This window comes from Xyrauchen texanus, chromosome 39 (genome assembly GCF_025860055.1).
Source record: "Xyrauchen texanus isolate HMW12.3.18 chromosome 39, RBS_HiC_50CHRs, whole genome shotgun sequence".
Taxonomy (NCBI): Eukaryota; Metazoa; Chordata; class Actinopteri; order Cypriniformes; family Catostomidae; genus Xyrauchen; species Xyrauchen texanus.
Genome location: NC_068314.1, coordinates 34,909,980 through 34,923,927, shown reverse-complemented (window position 1 = coordinate 34,923,927; position 13,948 = coordinate 34,909,980). Strand labels below are relative to the sequence as shown.

At 39.8% G+C, this 13,948-nt stretch overlaps 1 protein-coding gene across 4 annotated transcripts in view; it reads left to right on the top strand.

The window, feature by feature from the left end:
- Window positions 1-222: 222 nt before the first annotated feature.
- Window positions 223-13,948, top strand: part of LOC127632801 (mitogen-activated protein kinase kinase kinase kinase 3-like) — a 116,718-nt gene continuing 102,992 nt past the window's right edge. For all 4 annotated transcript variants that reach the window (XM_052111583.1, XM_052111581.1, XM_052111584.1 and 1 more), the window contains exon 1: window positions 223-452. In XM_052111583.1, coding sequence (XP_051967543.1) covers window positions 357-452 — 96 coding nt within the window. In that variant the 5' untranslated portion in view covers window positions 223-356. The remainder of the gene's footprint in view (window positions 453-13,948) is intronic.

The following is a 13,948-nucleotide window of genomic DNA, read 5'->3' as shown; positions in this document are numbered from 1 at the left end:
TTAATACGAAAACGTCATATAAAACTAGCTATTTTACACTTTATAACACACAATATAGGCAATTCTATTCTAATAGACTGCTAAGAAAGTTTCAGACACCATTCTTCAGGAGCACTCTGGTCATCTGACCCTAACCATCCTCCTCCACTCCTCCTCATCCTCCCATTCCAGGAATTCTCCACGTTACTAGTGCAGCGCATGCGCACTGGAGCTCAAGGGAAGCCATGTTAAAGTTACAGTCAAGTGCTGTGCCTGAGATTCTCTTCTGTTTATTTTTTCCCCCTTTTTTCTCCTTTTGTCCGTGTCAAGACCCCCAGGAAACCTACGTTTAATAGTCAGAGACCGGAGTGCCCACGATGGACTCCAGTTTTGATCTGTCCAGGCGAAATCCACAAGAGGATTTTGAGCTTATCCAGAGGATAGGCAGCGGGACCTACGGAGATGTCTACAAGGTAAAAATGTGTTTTTATGTAAACAAGCCCTTCTTTTGGACAGTCCGGCCGGAAGTTAAAGGGGCCGAGCGTTAGATTAAAGCCTGAGTTTGGATGTTGTGGATATGCTGTTGTTTATATTGAACTGGAAAGTGATCACTTTAATCACTAGATTATTAACCCACGCTCAAGAAACCCATCAGGATCATCACAACAATGTGCACTGAGCTGTCAAAATCCTGTAAACACTCGCTGTTTCACAACTTTCTACTATTACACATGTTCTTGCAGTCCTTTACATGTATTTACCCTCGGATAAACAAGGCCCCAAGCTTGAGTTCACGACAACTTGTTTAGTTTGTCACTACTAACACTGTATACTACACTTGTTAGAGAGAGTGTGGCTTTGTTACAATGTTGCGCAAGCCACGATAAATATATGAGGAAGGCCCTTTGATGTTAGGTGTTGCCATGGAAACGACGGGTTTGTTCGTTGACAGCTGGACAGTTGCCTTGTTTTTAAAGTGGTTGACTCCGGGAGATGTTTAAGTCAAGTAATTTTCACAACACACATCGTTTCAGAGCAGCTTTACTGAAAATGAAACTGTAATATCTATGAAGTCTTAGAGTCATCTTTGTGTATCCGCTCCAGGTGGCGGAGGACACGTCTTAGTTGCCTCCGCTTCTGAGACCGTCAATCCGCGCATCTTATGACGTGACTCGTTGTGCGTGACACCGCGGAGACTCACAGCACGTGGAGGCTCATGCTACTCTCCACGATCCACACACAACTCACCACACCGAACCACTAATCACGACCACGAGGAGGTTACCCCATGTGACTCTACCCTCCCTAGCAACCGGGCTAATTTGGTTGCTTAAGAGACCTGGCTGGAGTCACTCAGCACACCCTGGATTCAAACTTGTGACTCCAGGGGTGGTAGTTAGCATCAATCAAGTGTGCCGCACAAGCCCTCAAAAGTGAAGCCAAAACGTCTCGATCGCCCCCCGGTAACGTGTCCTAGTATAGGTCATAAACCCCGCCCCCCCATGTTATTCAACGGGACGTTAGACCAACTAAACAATTAAATTACACTTCACATATCTTTTTTCCAAAGATAGTTTCTGTCGTTTACTGTCGTTTCTATCATGCTGATGTCATTTCAAGTGTTTGTTTTCAAAATAAGTTTGTTTTTAGTTATTTGATAGTATAAAAATGGTGCTGTGACATCATGATTGACAGCTGTGATTGACAGGTTCTCTGAGCGAAGTAGTCACTGAAGCACCAACTGAATTTTTTTTCCGGATCTTCGGAGGACTGAGGAGATTGGAGCTTTAAATTTAATATCTAAATTTCTATAATTAATTATTTCACACCGTCAAAACTCAAAAGTGCAGGGGCGTGTGCTTGCGATTGATTCAGCGAGAGTGAGGGCGGGGCCTTGATTTCGCGGCTGTACTTCCTGCTCACTACTGCGCAGGTCTGGTCCTGAAATCGCAACTGTGCAGACTCAAGTCCCAAGATGTCAGCGTCATATCGGGACACTGGCGGCTTCAGTTCTCACCAATGGAAAAGAGCGAAGGTGCGTCGTCCATCTTTTTTTAGAGTCTATGGCATCAATACTCGCTGAGCTAGCGAACTCGCCTGTGTTTCCCATTAATTACCTAGACTGTTTCGGCCCGCCACAGTTTCATAATGAAACGAAAATATTTTTAAACTTCTCATAGTAACATAAAAGATATCTAACGTTGTGTTTTGCGTTTTGCAAAGCATCTCTCAGTCCCAGTCAGTCCCATCGCTTTTCTTCATGTTTGACAGCGCAAACCAAATGCTTGTAAAATTTGTTGCAGTCGCAACTTATCCAAATGCACAGCTGCCGTTGTATCATCTCAGTGTAACAGTGTAAGCGTCTCCGCCTCATCTCTTCCACGTTATGCGTTCACTATCAAAATCCTTCTAAACTTTTGCAGGACAGCAGACAGCATACATACGTAACAGCTAGAGTTTAATCTTTGCCGTGAGTGCTGTGAACGAGACACAAAAAACACAGTTTATACAAAGAATCCCAAACATGCACTTAAAAACCCCATTAGTTGTGTAGTAAAATGTGATTCAGATTTTAAGTGCTATTAATACAGTATACAAAACTGCAGAAGTTATCATTGATAATGAACGTTAATCTAACGTTAGCTAAGTTAGGTAACGTTATTGTAACAACGTTAGCTGTCAGTCTCCTCGCTGATATATCCGGCTGCTTGTTGTGAAAAACAATGTTTAATGGATGTAACCTTATATCTAGCTAGCTAACGTTAGCTAATTATTTAACATTAACGTTATTACCAGTGGCCACCTGAGGAGCAAGTTGGCTCATTCATGTAACAGTAGGCTATTTGTAATGTAAACTACTCAAGCTGAAGTAACGCTACCGTTTTAACTCCATCTTGTTACCGTGCTTTGTGGTTGACTTTTTTTGCCGTGTCATCACCATTCATATCACAAGCAATGTGTTTATGATTAAATTACTTCTAGAGCACAAACTTGTTCACGAGCACAAAGTTCTTCATAGATCTAGCTTCTTAATTTTGCTCTCAAAGTGCACCAGATTGATGCATTTAAGTTTAAAATGTACAAAATGTCCAGGTCTCCTAAGCAACCAAATTGGCGCGGTTGCTAGGGTGGGGAGAGTCACATGGGGTAACCTCCTCGTGATCGCTATAATGTGATTCTCGCTCTTGGTGGGGCACGTGGTGAGTTTTGCGGAGAATAGGGTGAAGCCTCCATATGTGCTACGTCTCCGCGGTAACGCGCTCTACAAGCCACGTGATAAGATGCACGTCTTGGCAGTCTCAGACCCGGATGCAACTGAGATTCGTCCTCCGCCACCAGGAATGAGGCGAGTCACTACACCGCCATGAGGACTTAGAGCGCATTGGGAATTGGGCATTCCAAATTGGGGAGAAATGGGGAGGCTACCATGTGGCTTAACAGAGATAAATGTTGTCCCGTTACAGATATGCAATGATTTACTGTCTTTGGGTTGCTTACTTTGATAAGTAACTACTCAAGAATGTAACCAAATATTCAAGATCAGTGAAGAGACCAAATGTAAATAAATGTACAAAAGAAAGTCAACGCAACACTTCATATCTGGAAAGTTCTGGTTGTGATTTTTTTTTGGCAAGTCTGAATTTTTGCCTTCTTTAAAGGCATACTCCAGGTTCAGCACAAGTTCTTTGGCACGTACAATGGAAGTGAATGGGGCCAATCTGTAAACATGCGGCTTAATGTGGCCATGTGCGTGAACAGACCGTATATATCAAACGTCATATGGTGGAGCCTGACAACATGTCAATATAGTGGAAAGAATGATCAATTTCTGGGAGTGCAGTGGGAAAAACGGAGTATGACATAAGCGGGAATTCTAGGGTTGCCACGGTGTTACCGGTTTTACTTGCATTGACAGAAGATGTTTAATTGAAGGTAGTAAATATAATGTGCATGGTTGGTAACTGTAAGATGACTCCAATTCGGAATGACACAAGAAATGCTGTTATACACACAGACACATGCTTGAAGAAACACACTTTATTATATATTTTTAAAAACAGATGACAGAAAAGCCGTCTATGCGCATGTCTGATGCTTTTTGTTTGGAGGTGTGCAGTCTCGTGCAGTGCATATGTAAATGGTTTTCAGTCTTCTGAAAACATTTAGCAAGAATAGTATCGTCTATGAGAATGCTGCAAATGAACTCCGACCATCTCAGTTGGGAGTTGCTTTGAGTTCATTTCGCTGTATTTCCACAGAGCAGTTTGTTGTGAGCGCAACTCTGCAAGGTCACTTTATATATAGCCTATGCATCTGTGATTAAATCATAAAATAATACAAAAACGCATTCACCTTGAACCACGATTTATATTGCAGTGATTATTATCATCATCATTATTATTATTTTGTACACATTTGATGATGTAATTGAAACTAATTTATTCACACACATTCAAAGTCATTACCCTTCTGAAGCAGCTAAACTGGGTCCTGGGATGAAAGCTAATAAAACACCAACATTAAACCCGTAAAAACCCACAATAAGTGATGCATTTGTCCGGACAATGAAATACCTGACTGGTAGCCCATGATGGAGAGAATGCATGGATGATATAGGTTCGTTGCCAAAGAGATGTTACCCTTCACAACTGTTGAAAAGCCATCTTTCAACAAGTTGAGCACACATTTTAATTGCACTTAATTTTTTTCAGTTTTATATGCATTTTTAGATAAAATAAATAAAAAAATAAAGTCGCATTATTGTGTAAACTATTGCTTAGTGAAAATTACCCCATTGTACCACTTAGCATCCAACCAGCATAAAACCGGTGTTAGTCGGTTTGAACGAAAGCACTGCACCGGTGTGAAAATTATTATATCGTGGCAAGTCTAGGGAAACCCCACTTTTGCAGCGCAATTTCGCTGCAGGTCGCATTAGAAACAAAAACAGCAACAACTCTGGAGTATCTGGAGCAACCGAGAATAAAATAGTGAAGTCTTCCTCAGATTCAATATTTGTTATTTACACAATAGTCGTGGGGGAAATTACGTTGCTGTGGAGAAAGATGCTACTGACCGTGCCGAATGTATATGGGAGTAAAGAGAAAGCTGCAAACACATCTCATGTAAATGCATACATAGATTTCGTGCCTTAACCAGCTTTCTCGCAATGACTGTCTGGTGTCCATGTAAACGTGGTCATTGTAACCTCCATTTTTGCTTTTGGAATTTAGAGTCGAAATCCTTTTTTTGTGGTAATCAACATTATACGCCAAATGCTGCCTATTGAGCTTAATTTGTATTTAACCCTTGTGTTGCTTTCGTGCTAACATGTTTTGTGTTCCTGGTCAAAAATGACTGGCCCACTGAGATTGTTTATAAATATGTTATTGCATATATTATCACAAGATATTGCATTAGATCTTTTTATCAACTTTTTGTAATTATGACAGGTTTTGTACTCCTTTTTTGAACATATTTTTGAAAAAATCTTTTGTGATTGATAGTGATTATTTGAACAGCTTATACCAGGTCAGTGAGAGGCACTCCCTGCAAATAAATAAATAATATAATAATTACATAATTAATAATCGCTTGCTTGATCTGAACAGAATAAGTGTCATTTTAAAGCCTAGAATCTGGTCTTTACAATGCTTATAGCTGATTCTACCAATTCTTCAATAATGCTTTTTAATTTGCTGACAAATCAGAACTGTTTCGTTCTTATCATTTGCAAATTTGTTATCACAACAATTATATACAGAGTTGGTAAAACCATAAAAAGACGAGATCACCATGTGTTGTATATCAATGGAAAGATCTCAATTAGTCAAATGCAATGAGCAAATTTGTTTCACTCAGAGGCAAAACTGCAGTGAGTTTTAGTGTGTGAAATTCCCATAGCCACACATAAATGTAATAATCAGGAGTGGCTTTTTGTCACATTTTTCCTTATTACTTCCCGAAACATACATATTACATAGACAGTGATGTAGCGTAAATAACAGCCGACTATCCTGATTCAAACAAGACCAAACACAACATAATATGATCAGTAGATCTTGAAATATTCCTCAAAGAGTGTATATGGAAAGATGATGCACAAAAGGGTGCTCAACACACATTGTGCGTGTGTGTGAGTTTGTGTGTGTGTGTGTGTGTACACATGTCTGAGGACTTTGCATGTGCAAACACTCCTCCACGTATGTGGTTATCTAAAGGATTGGGATGTTCCTGAATACTTAATATTTCTGTATTTTGTAGTCTAATCTATTCGTTTCCAATGGCCGGTCATTTTTGACCGAGAACTCAACTCAAGTGTAACAAGGTGAAATAAAACCCCAAAAAATCCAATGAAAATGGTCCAATTAGTTTTTGGTGTTTTGAGATACCACATGTAAAGGTCATCCGGGTCAAATTGACTGGAACACGACATAAGGGTTAACTTGGATAATTCCTTTTAATGGGTCATTTAGTGGCATATGAGTATTGAGTTCTAGTTCAGTGTTGGTTAGAATGTCAGACTCTCTCGCTGTTTGAGATGTTTGACTTCCTCCATATCGCTTTTAGGTAAACAACTGCTCCATCTTCCTCCTCCACTTCTCTGACAGAGCATGTGCCACGTATGTTACGTGAATAGAATGAGGTGCACATTTCTTGCCATTTCTTGCAAATGTATACCCCTATTGAGTACCATACAAATGTTAATGATAATGGCCTTTTAATAGCAGATTATGAGCAGGCCCAGATGGAATCTGCTTTGATTTTGTTGTTTGATTGATTTAAACATGTCGAAATATCCTAAACATTAAGGGTACTACAGTCTTGATGGCTGCTGAAAGCCTTATACAATTAGCTAAAATATTTAATAAACTCACGAGGGGCGGGAAATATGTGAACATTTGTGAATGGGAGGTGTCTGAAATCTGCGTGCACCAATTCCACATGTGTAAGTTTTGTTATAAATGTCCAAATTTAATGGCAAAGGATGGTATTAAATAAAATTGCTCTGTTTATGTGAAAATCTAACAATAAAAGGATGGATATTAGCGTTAAGTGCTGTATGCTGATTTAAATATGGCACAGCTTTCACCAGGTTTGTTTGCTTACTTGGTACACCGCTTTTCTCAACAGTTTGTAATAAATGTAACACCAGCATGCTCCTGATGGATTTTAAAGGGCCTGAAAGCATACAGAGATGTAAAGTATTGATTGAGCAAAGAAAGTAAGTATTGAACAAAAAGCCAACCTTGTCTGGGACTGGGTAAGGATATGACTAATTCCCCGGTCTGATCAGCTTGCAATGGCTTTGTGTTAAGTCTTAGTTGGGCTATTTTGATAGTTCTCTGGCTTCTCTGTATTCGGCAAGTGGTTTTGTATTGATTCCATTGTTATGTATATAGCTTGAGGAATCGTCAGCGAGCAATGCATGACAGAAAGAACGTCTAGAAGGGATGAATGTGTGTGAAATGGGAGTGAGAAACACATTGGTGTGAGTCTAAACTGTGGAGAGAAGTGTAATGCATTGTAGTGCTTCGAGTTCGACTTGTCTTGCTGGTTGAAGAATTATTCATTTAAGACCGCTGTGTTCAGTTCCATGACGTTGCAGTCCATCTAGCTGTTTTTGGACATACAAGCGTGGTTTATTTAAACACCCCTATGAACTGCAACCGACTGGGGTCAAGTGAACCCAAAAACAGTCTAATTATACCACAGGTAACCCATAGACTAGCCGAGTTTGAAAACCTGCAGGCTAGTTTTATCCATCTCTATATTGCAGCTACATAATTTGGTGAAATACAGTCATATTAGCTCATAGCTTTCCCTCTCAGATTTTCAATGTGGAGTTTCTTAGTCTGAGGGAATACTTTTCATGCCAGAAACATCTATCCCTGGTCTTGGCTTGACCTGACGGGATGTTTTCGATGTAGCTAAAAATCCCAATTTCCCCTTTCACTGTTCATACAAGGAAATTCTGCATCGCTTTCAAGATGGATAAACACTGGACTGGACTAGTCACCTTCAATCACACAGATTTCACAGTAAGATGACTCTGGGATCCGAGTGGCCCGTATTGTGCATTTGTGAAAACATTCTGACAGCATGAAATTCAAGATGCTAGAGTTTCTTTGAGATGTGTGCCCGAATTGTGTAGCCCTGCTGCGCTACTGATGTGGGCCATTTCTGAATTGACTTTGTCTGGAATAAATGATCATTAATTATTTACCTGTTTCAACAACTGGGCACTGCTCCATCCTGTAATACTATCATGCTTCAGAGATGTTATCGGCCAGCTTTGGGACACTGTCCTAACCTCTGACTTTCAATAGTCCTGACAAATATACTCAGTAGGGGTGATGCATTGGTCCAGTAACCAACGATCCAATGTTATCGATACAACCCGTAAATATTGATATAGACATTTTTTTAAAGATGTACATTTTATTTTAATACTCTCATGTCAGCCACATCCGTACGCACTTCCATCAGTCGATGAAGCAACCATATTACATTCGTTTGACTTTATGAGTGCTAAATATGCTTTTCATGTGAGACACAAATGTGCGAAGGGTCTTTGAAGCCAAAGTGTGCTTTGCTATCTGTGTCGACCGTGCTTCCCGCGAAATGCGAGCTCCAAACCAGTGACAAGATTAGTGCTAGCACGTCAACGGGAGCTCCTTAAAATGCGAGCTCTCGTGACAAACACAGATCTAAAATCGCATCGTGATGAAACGTCCGATTTACACCCCTAATACTCAGATATCAAAGACATATTGTGAATTAACTGGAACAATCAGCTCTCATTTTGAAAACCGCTTGATAATGAATCGAGCCATGTAGGGGAATAGTCTACTCAATCAATTCTTTATTCACTTAGTCTACTTTTCATGTTTCATTTTTATAATGACAATTCCAGCAATTATTATAGCATAAGCTCTATCGATAAATTACTACCTTAACACTTTAACATTATAGTCGATGTGTTGGCACGAGCTTGGTGTGGAATTGCATGCCTACCTTATTTGCCAACCTTTCAACTCATGTCACGACTATGTAAATCCAGCAAACTTAGAAACTTGGACATGAATTGAGGATGGTGTACATCAGTGTACCCACCTTGGAACATAGTCCAATCTCATAAAGGATGATTTGGACAGCTTTACAGATCACAGTTCACACTAAAAGTATGGTACTATGGCCCCATGCACTTTTTTTACATAAAAAAACAAAACAATGAGTCTTAATGTCCAGTATCATATGAGAAGAAAGTTTTACTGAAGGAAAGTTTCAAAGATACATACAGTGCATTCATAAAGTATTCAGACCCCTTCATTTATTTTACATTTTGTTATGTTGCAGCCTTATGCTAAAATGCTTTAAAATGTTTTTTTTTCTCACATCAATCTAGACTCCATATCCCATAATGACAAAGCAAAAACAAGATTTTGTATAACTTTGTAAATTCATTCAAAAGAAAAAACTGAAATATCACATTGACATAAGTATTCAGACCCTTTGCTATGACACTTGAAACTTAGCACAGGTGCATACAATTTCTCTCAATCGGGGGAGAAGGGCTTTGTAAAGAGCGGTGACCAAGAACTCTGGATGAGCTTGAGATCATGTGTGGAGATGGGAGAAACTTGCAGAAGGACAACCATTACTGCAACACTCCACCGATCTGTGCTTTATGGCAGAGTGGCCAGACGGAAGCATCTCCTCAAAAGCACCTAAAGGACTCACAGACTGGGAAAAACAAGATTCTCTGGTCTGATGAAATGAAGATTATTAGCTCAATTATAAGCATCATGTCTGGAGGAAACCAGACACCGTTCATCACCTGCGCGATAACATCCCAACGGTGAAGCATGGTGGTGGTAGCATCATGCTGTGGGGGTGTTTTTCAGCGGCAGGGACTGGGGGACTAGTCAGGGTTGAAGGAAAGCTGAACGCAGCAAAAGTACAGAGATATCCTTAATGAAAACCTGGTTCAGAGTTCTCAGTACCTCAGAGTGATCCGAAGGTTCACCTTTGTCATTATGGGGTATGGAGTGTAGATTGATGTGAAAAGTATTTTAGCATAAGGCTGCAACATAACAAAATGTGAAACAAATGAAGTGGTCCGAATGCTTTATATATGCACTGTAGTGGCAAACAAAAAAATTGGACAAAAGTGCACAACAAAACAGTGAATATGTGCACCGAAAAAAGAATACAAGTGAGAAGCAAATTTTTCAGTCCATTACAGAATGCATTACTGTAAATTGTGCATTACTGTTTTCCTTGTTTTTATGAATTGATGAAACTGAAATAATTTTCTGTGATAATCAACAGCATTCCTCAGATGATGTCGATAGAGTTTAAGTTGTATTTTACTCCAAATACTACTTTAAGACGCTTTCTTGTCATAGTAGGGCTGCACAATAATAAAATAAAAAAGTACAAACAAATTTTTAACATTATTTCTCATTGTATTGAAAATTGCAATTCATTTCGATTAATAGAATTTACATTAAAAATGTATTTTGTCTGGGGCGTGTGCATGCCATATACAGTGCTTTATACTATAAACCTGCCATGTTTGCATTCAGATATTAATATATATTCGCTGTTGAGATTTGTTTTATTTATGTATTATTTTCTTTATTGCATTGCTTTGTGAAGATGTTGAGTTTCCTGAGGAAAGTTTATAATAATAATAATAATATTATTAGTCAACATCATATCAGACTGAAATGTGTCATCATGTGAAATCTGGTATTATGGTAAGGATATTATTGTTTAATGTTAAACATTTCATGTTTGTTATGTTGAGATTTAGAGGAGTTTCTGTAATGTTGGAATTTTGGGGGTTACTGCTGTGGTGAAGTGTGGCACTTGAGCATAGGTTGATGAGGACAAACACTTTTATATTATGGGGGTACACTGTGGATAGTACCTTGTACCTGATACTTTTTTAGTATCACCTCGGTCAAGGTTCCAATGAGCCGATACTAAATGTGACATCAAAACCCTGATTGGTCAGATAGAATCGTCACTAACAGCGTCACTGGATTTCCGACACGTGACATCAACCCGCTAGTTTTAAAGTTAGCAACAGTGATAACAATATCATTTGTTCACATGATTTTCGAATTGTGAAAAAAGAAATGGCTGTGCACAAAACCACGCCATGGTCAATAAACGAGGTGCAGACGGTCCACTCTTTAGTGATTAGAGAAACGAAAAAGTCTCTCAGGAAGTGTCTCAGCTGTTGGCCGCTCACGGCTACCACCGGATCTACCAACAGTGTAGGGAAAAGTTAACAAAACTTAAAAGTGACTATAGAACCATCAAGGAAAAGTGGAAGTGGTTTGACCAAATGTACGCTCTCTAAACCGGCGCGCAATGGGAGGGAGAGTGCCCTGGACTGATATTGATCCATGATGGAGGATGGTATGTTTTGTTACGTTAACTCGATACTCTGCTTGAAAGCTTCACTTTATTTAGTTGACCAGCTACTGGAAGCTTCTAAAACAACCAGGCCAATTTAACTAGACACAATGAGCTAACAGCTAGCGGTCGTGTTATTGTTTTGGTTGTGTTTAAGATGATGTCACGGCAGTAGAGGCGGCGCAACTATGACGATCAGCCTACAATCCCACCCACGTTGAGGTGGCACTAAACTGCAGTGGAAATGCAAGCTCAGAAAAGTAATGCGAGTCGAACCATAACTTGCAGTGGAAAAGTGTCATTACTTTGTCCAATGAGCAATTTTTGTGCCACTGGGTAAGATTCATGCCAATACTGTGCATTTACCATGTCAATGCAAAATGTTGCTAGCCAGTTGTTAACTGAAAGAATAAATGTAACTTATGTAAGTTCAACGCTTTTTGTCAAGTAAAACGAACATAATAATAATAATGCGTAACATAAACAAATCCAAATGGTTTGCATTTACTAAAAAAAAAGTAATGCAACTGAAACATAGAAACAGTTAACACAGATTTTTTAAGTAAATCAAATGGTTTATTATTTTGAGTGTATATGAATGGAAAACCTACATTATTAAAGACAGCTGCAGGCAACACTGCTTGATCGGTACAGAAACACTGGGATGATTTTGGAAGTGTGTGTTTGACAATCTTTCCTTCCTCAAGTTCCAATTGTATTTTTGTTTGTTTGAGATTTTTGTACCTTGTTATCGCAAAAGGTGTCAGACTGTTCCAAGAAAACGAAGAACCCTTTTGGTTTGAAACCATTAAACACCTCACTGGAGTAACAAAGCGGAGGTCAGCACACTCAACCCATTGCACCTTTCTTTTATCACCTTTCTCTTATTTTGCAGGAAGTGACTGTCAACACCTTATTTAGTCTCCTGTGTTTTATGCCTTTGCACCTTTTAGAAATTCACAAAAAAATGGACAACTTTGACCCTTTGAAAAGAACGACCTTGCCATTTAGCCAACTTTTAAGTGGTCCCTATTCTAGAGACTAAAGCAGTTTCAACCTCCCCACATCCTTAAATACTGAGCTGCATGACTGAGTAATCTACTGTTCTACAAATGTGGCCGTGGAGAGAAATTGTATCCTCCCTTAGTGAGTCCGAGCGATTGACATCCTACATTTGTTTGGACAAGAATGTAATTTACTTGCAAAATTAGACTGATGAGGCTCTAATGGACAGTTAATCGACCATTTTTAGTAAAGATTTATATGCGCGAAATATCTTGTTGATAAGACACTGAGAGGAGGCAGTAGTCTCGTAATCATGCTTTAGCAAGCCCAGGCATGCTCCAGAATTCAGATTCATAATATTAAACTGCAATACAACATCAATAATGAATCCGATGAAATGTTTAATAACTCCAATGCAGAAAAGACATTAGAGAGGAAAACAGGTTGTTTATCGGAGGTCAGTGCCGCATTGGCACAGTAAATTGTTAATACAAGGCATCAAATTTGCCAGGCAGTGCAGAAAATTATTGGCCTAGATTTGGCTGGTCGGGGGCCAAGCTTGCAGTGATTTATCCACCTCTCTGTAATTACCTGACATGGCAGCAGCTCGCAGCCCCACTGCGTGTTGCACCTGTGCAAGTGGAGTGCATGGCTCTTGCTCTGTGCTTTAGCCCTGCGAGGGGAAAAGGGCATAGGAGACAGTGTGTGTATGTTTTTGTGTGGTTAACTCACACATAAGCCCAAAGTTCACTTCATTTTTGACGTGAACACTAAGCGTCTGCTAACAGTGAAATACTGGACTATTTCTCATCAGGTGTTTATTAGGCCCATAAAGTTGTCTTTATAGTCCTTCAGACTCGAGTCATACAAATGCAGGTATTCCCTGACATCCTTACACACACGCTCTTAATGTGCATATCAATTGTTGTTGATTCTTGCTGTGGCACAGGTGGTAGAGCGTGTCGGCTGCCAATCAGGGTTGGCAGTTCTATTCCCGGCCCACACGACTCCACATGCCGAAGTGTCCTTGGGCAAGACTCTGAACCCCAAGTTGCTCCCAATGGCAGGCTAGCTCCTTGCATGGCAGCTCTGCCGCCATTGGTGAGTGTGAGTATGAATGTGTGTGTGAATGGGTGATTGGGACACAGTGTAAAGGGCTTTGGCAACCTCTAGGTTTAAAAAAAGGCCCTATATAAGTGCAGAACATTTCCATTTCGTCTCCTGATATTCAGCAGCAATAACATCATTTTCTAGCGCTGCTTCGTGAATGCAATGGCTTAATTGTGAGTGTTGCCACCTTGTGGACCCGCTTAAAAAGTACTGATAATCCCAGGCGCGATTCCAGAGTATGCGTGGTTAGAAAAATCAGGCTGCTCTCGTTGAAATTGATGTTTAAATTTATGTAACGCGTCCTGTATGCATACGCCTAGCATTCACGTCTAACTGGAGTACACTTTTGGGTTTAACCGTGACACTCGGCCAACTATTGCATATTTACCTTAACCTAATGTTTTATACTCTTAAGCAGATC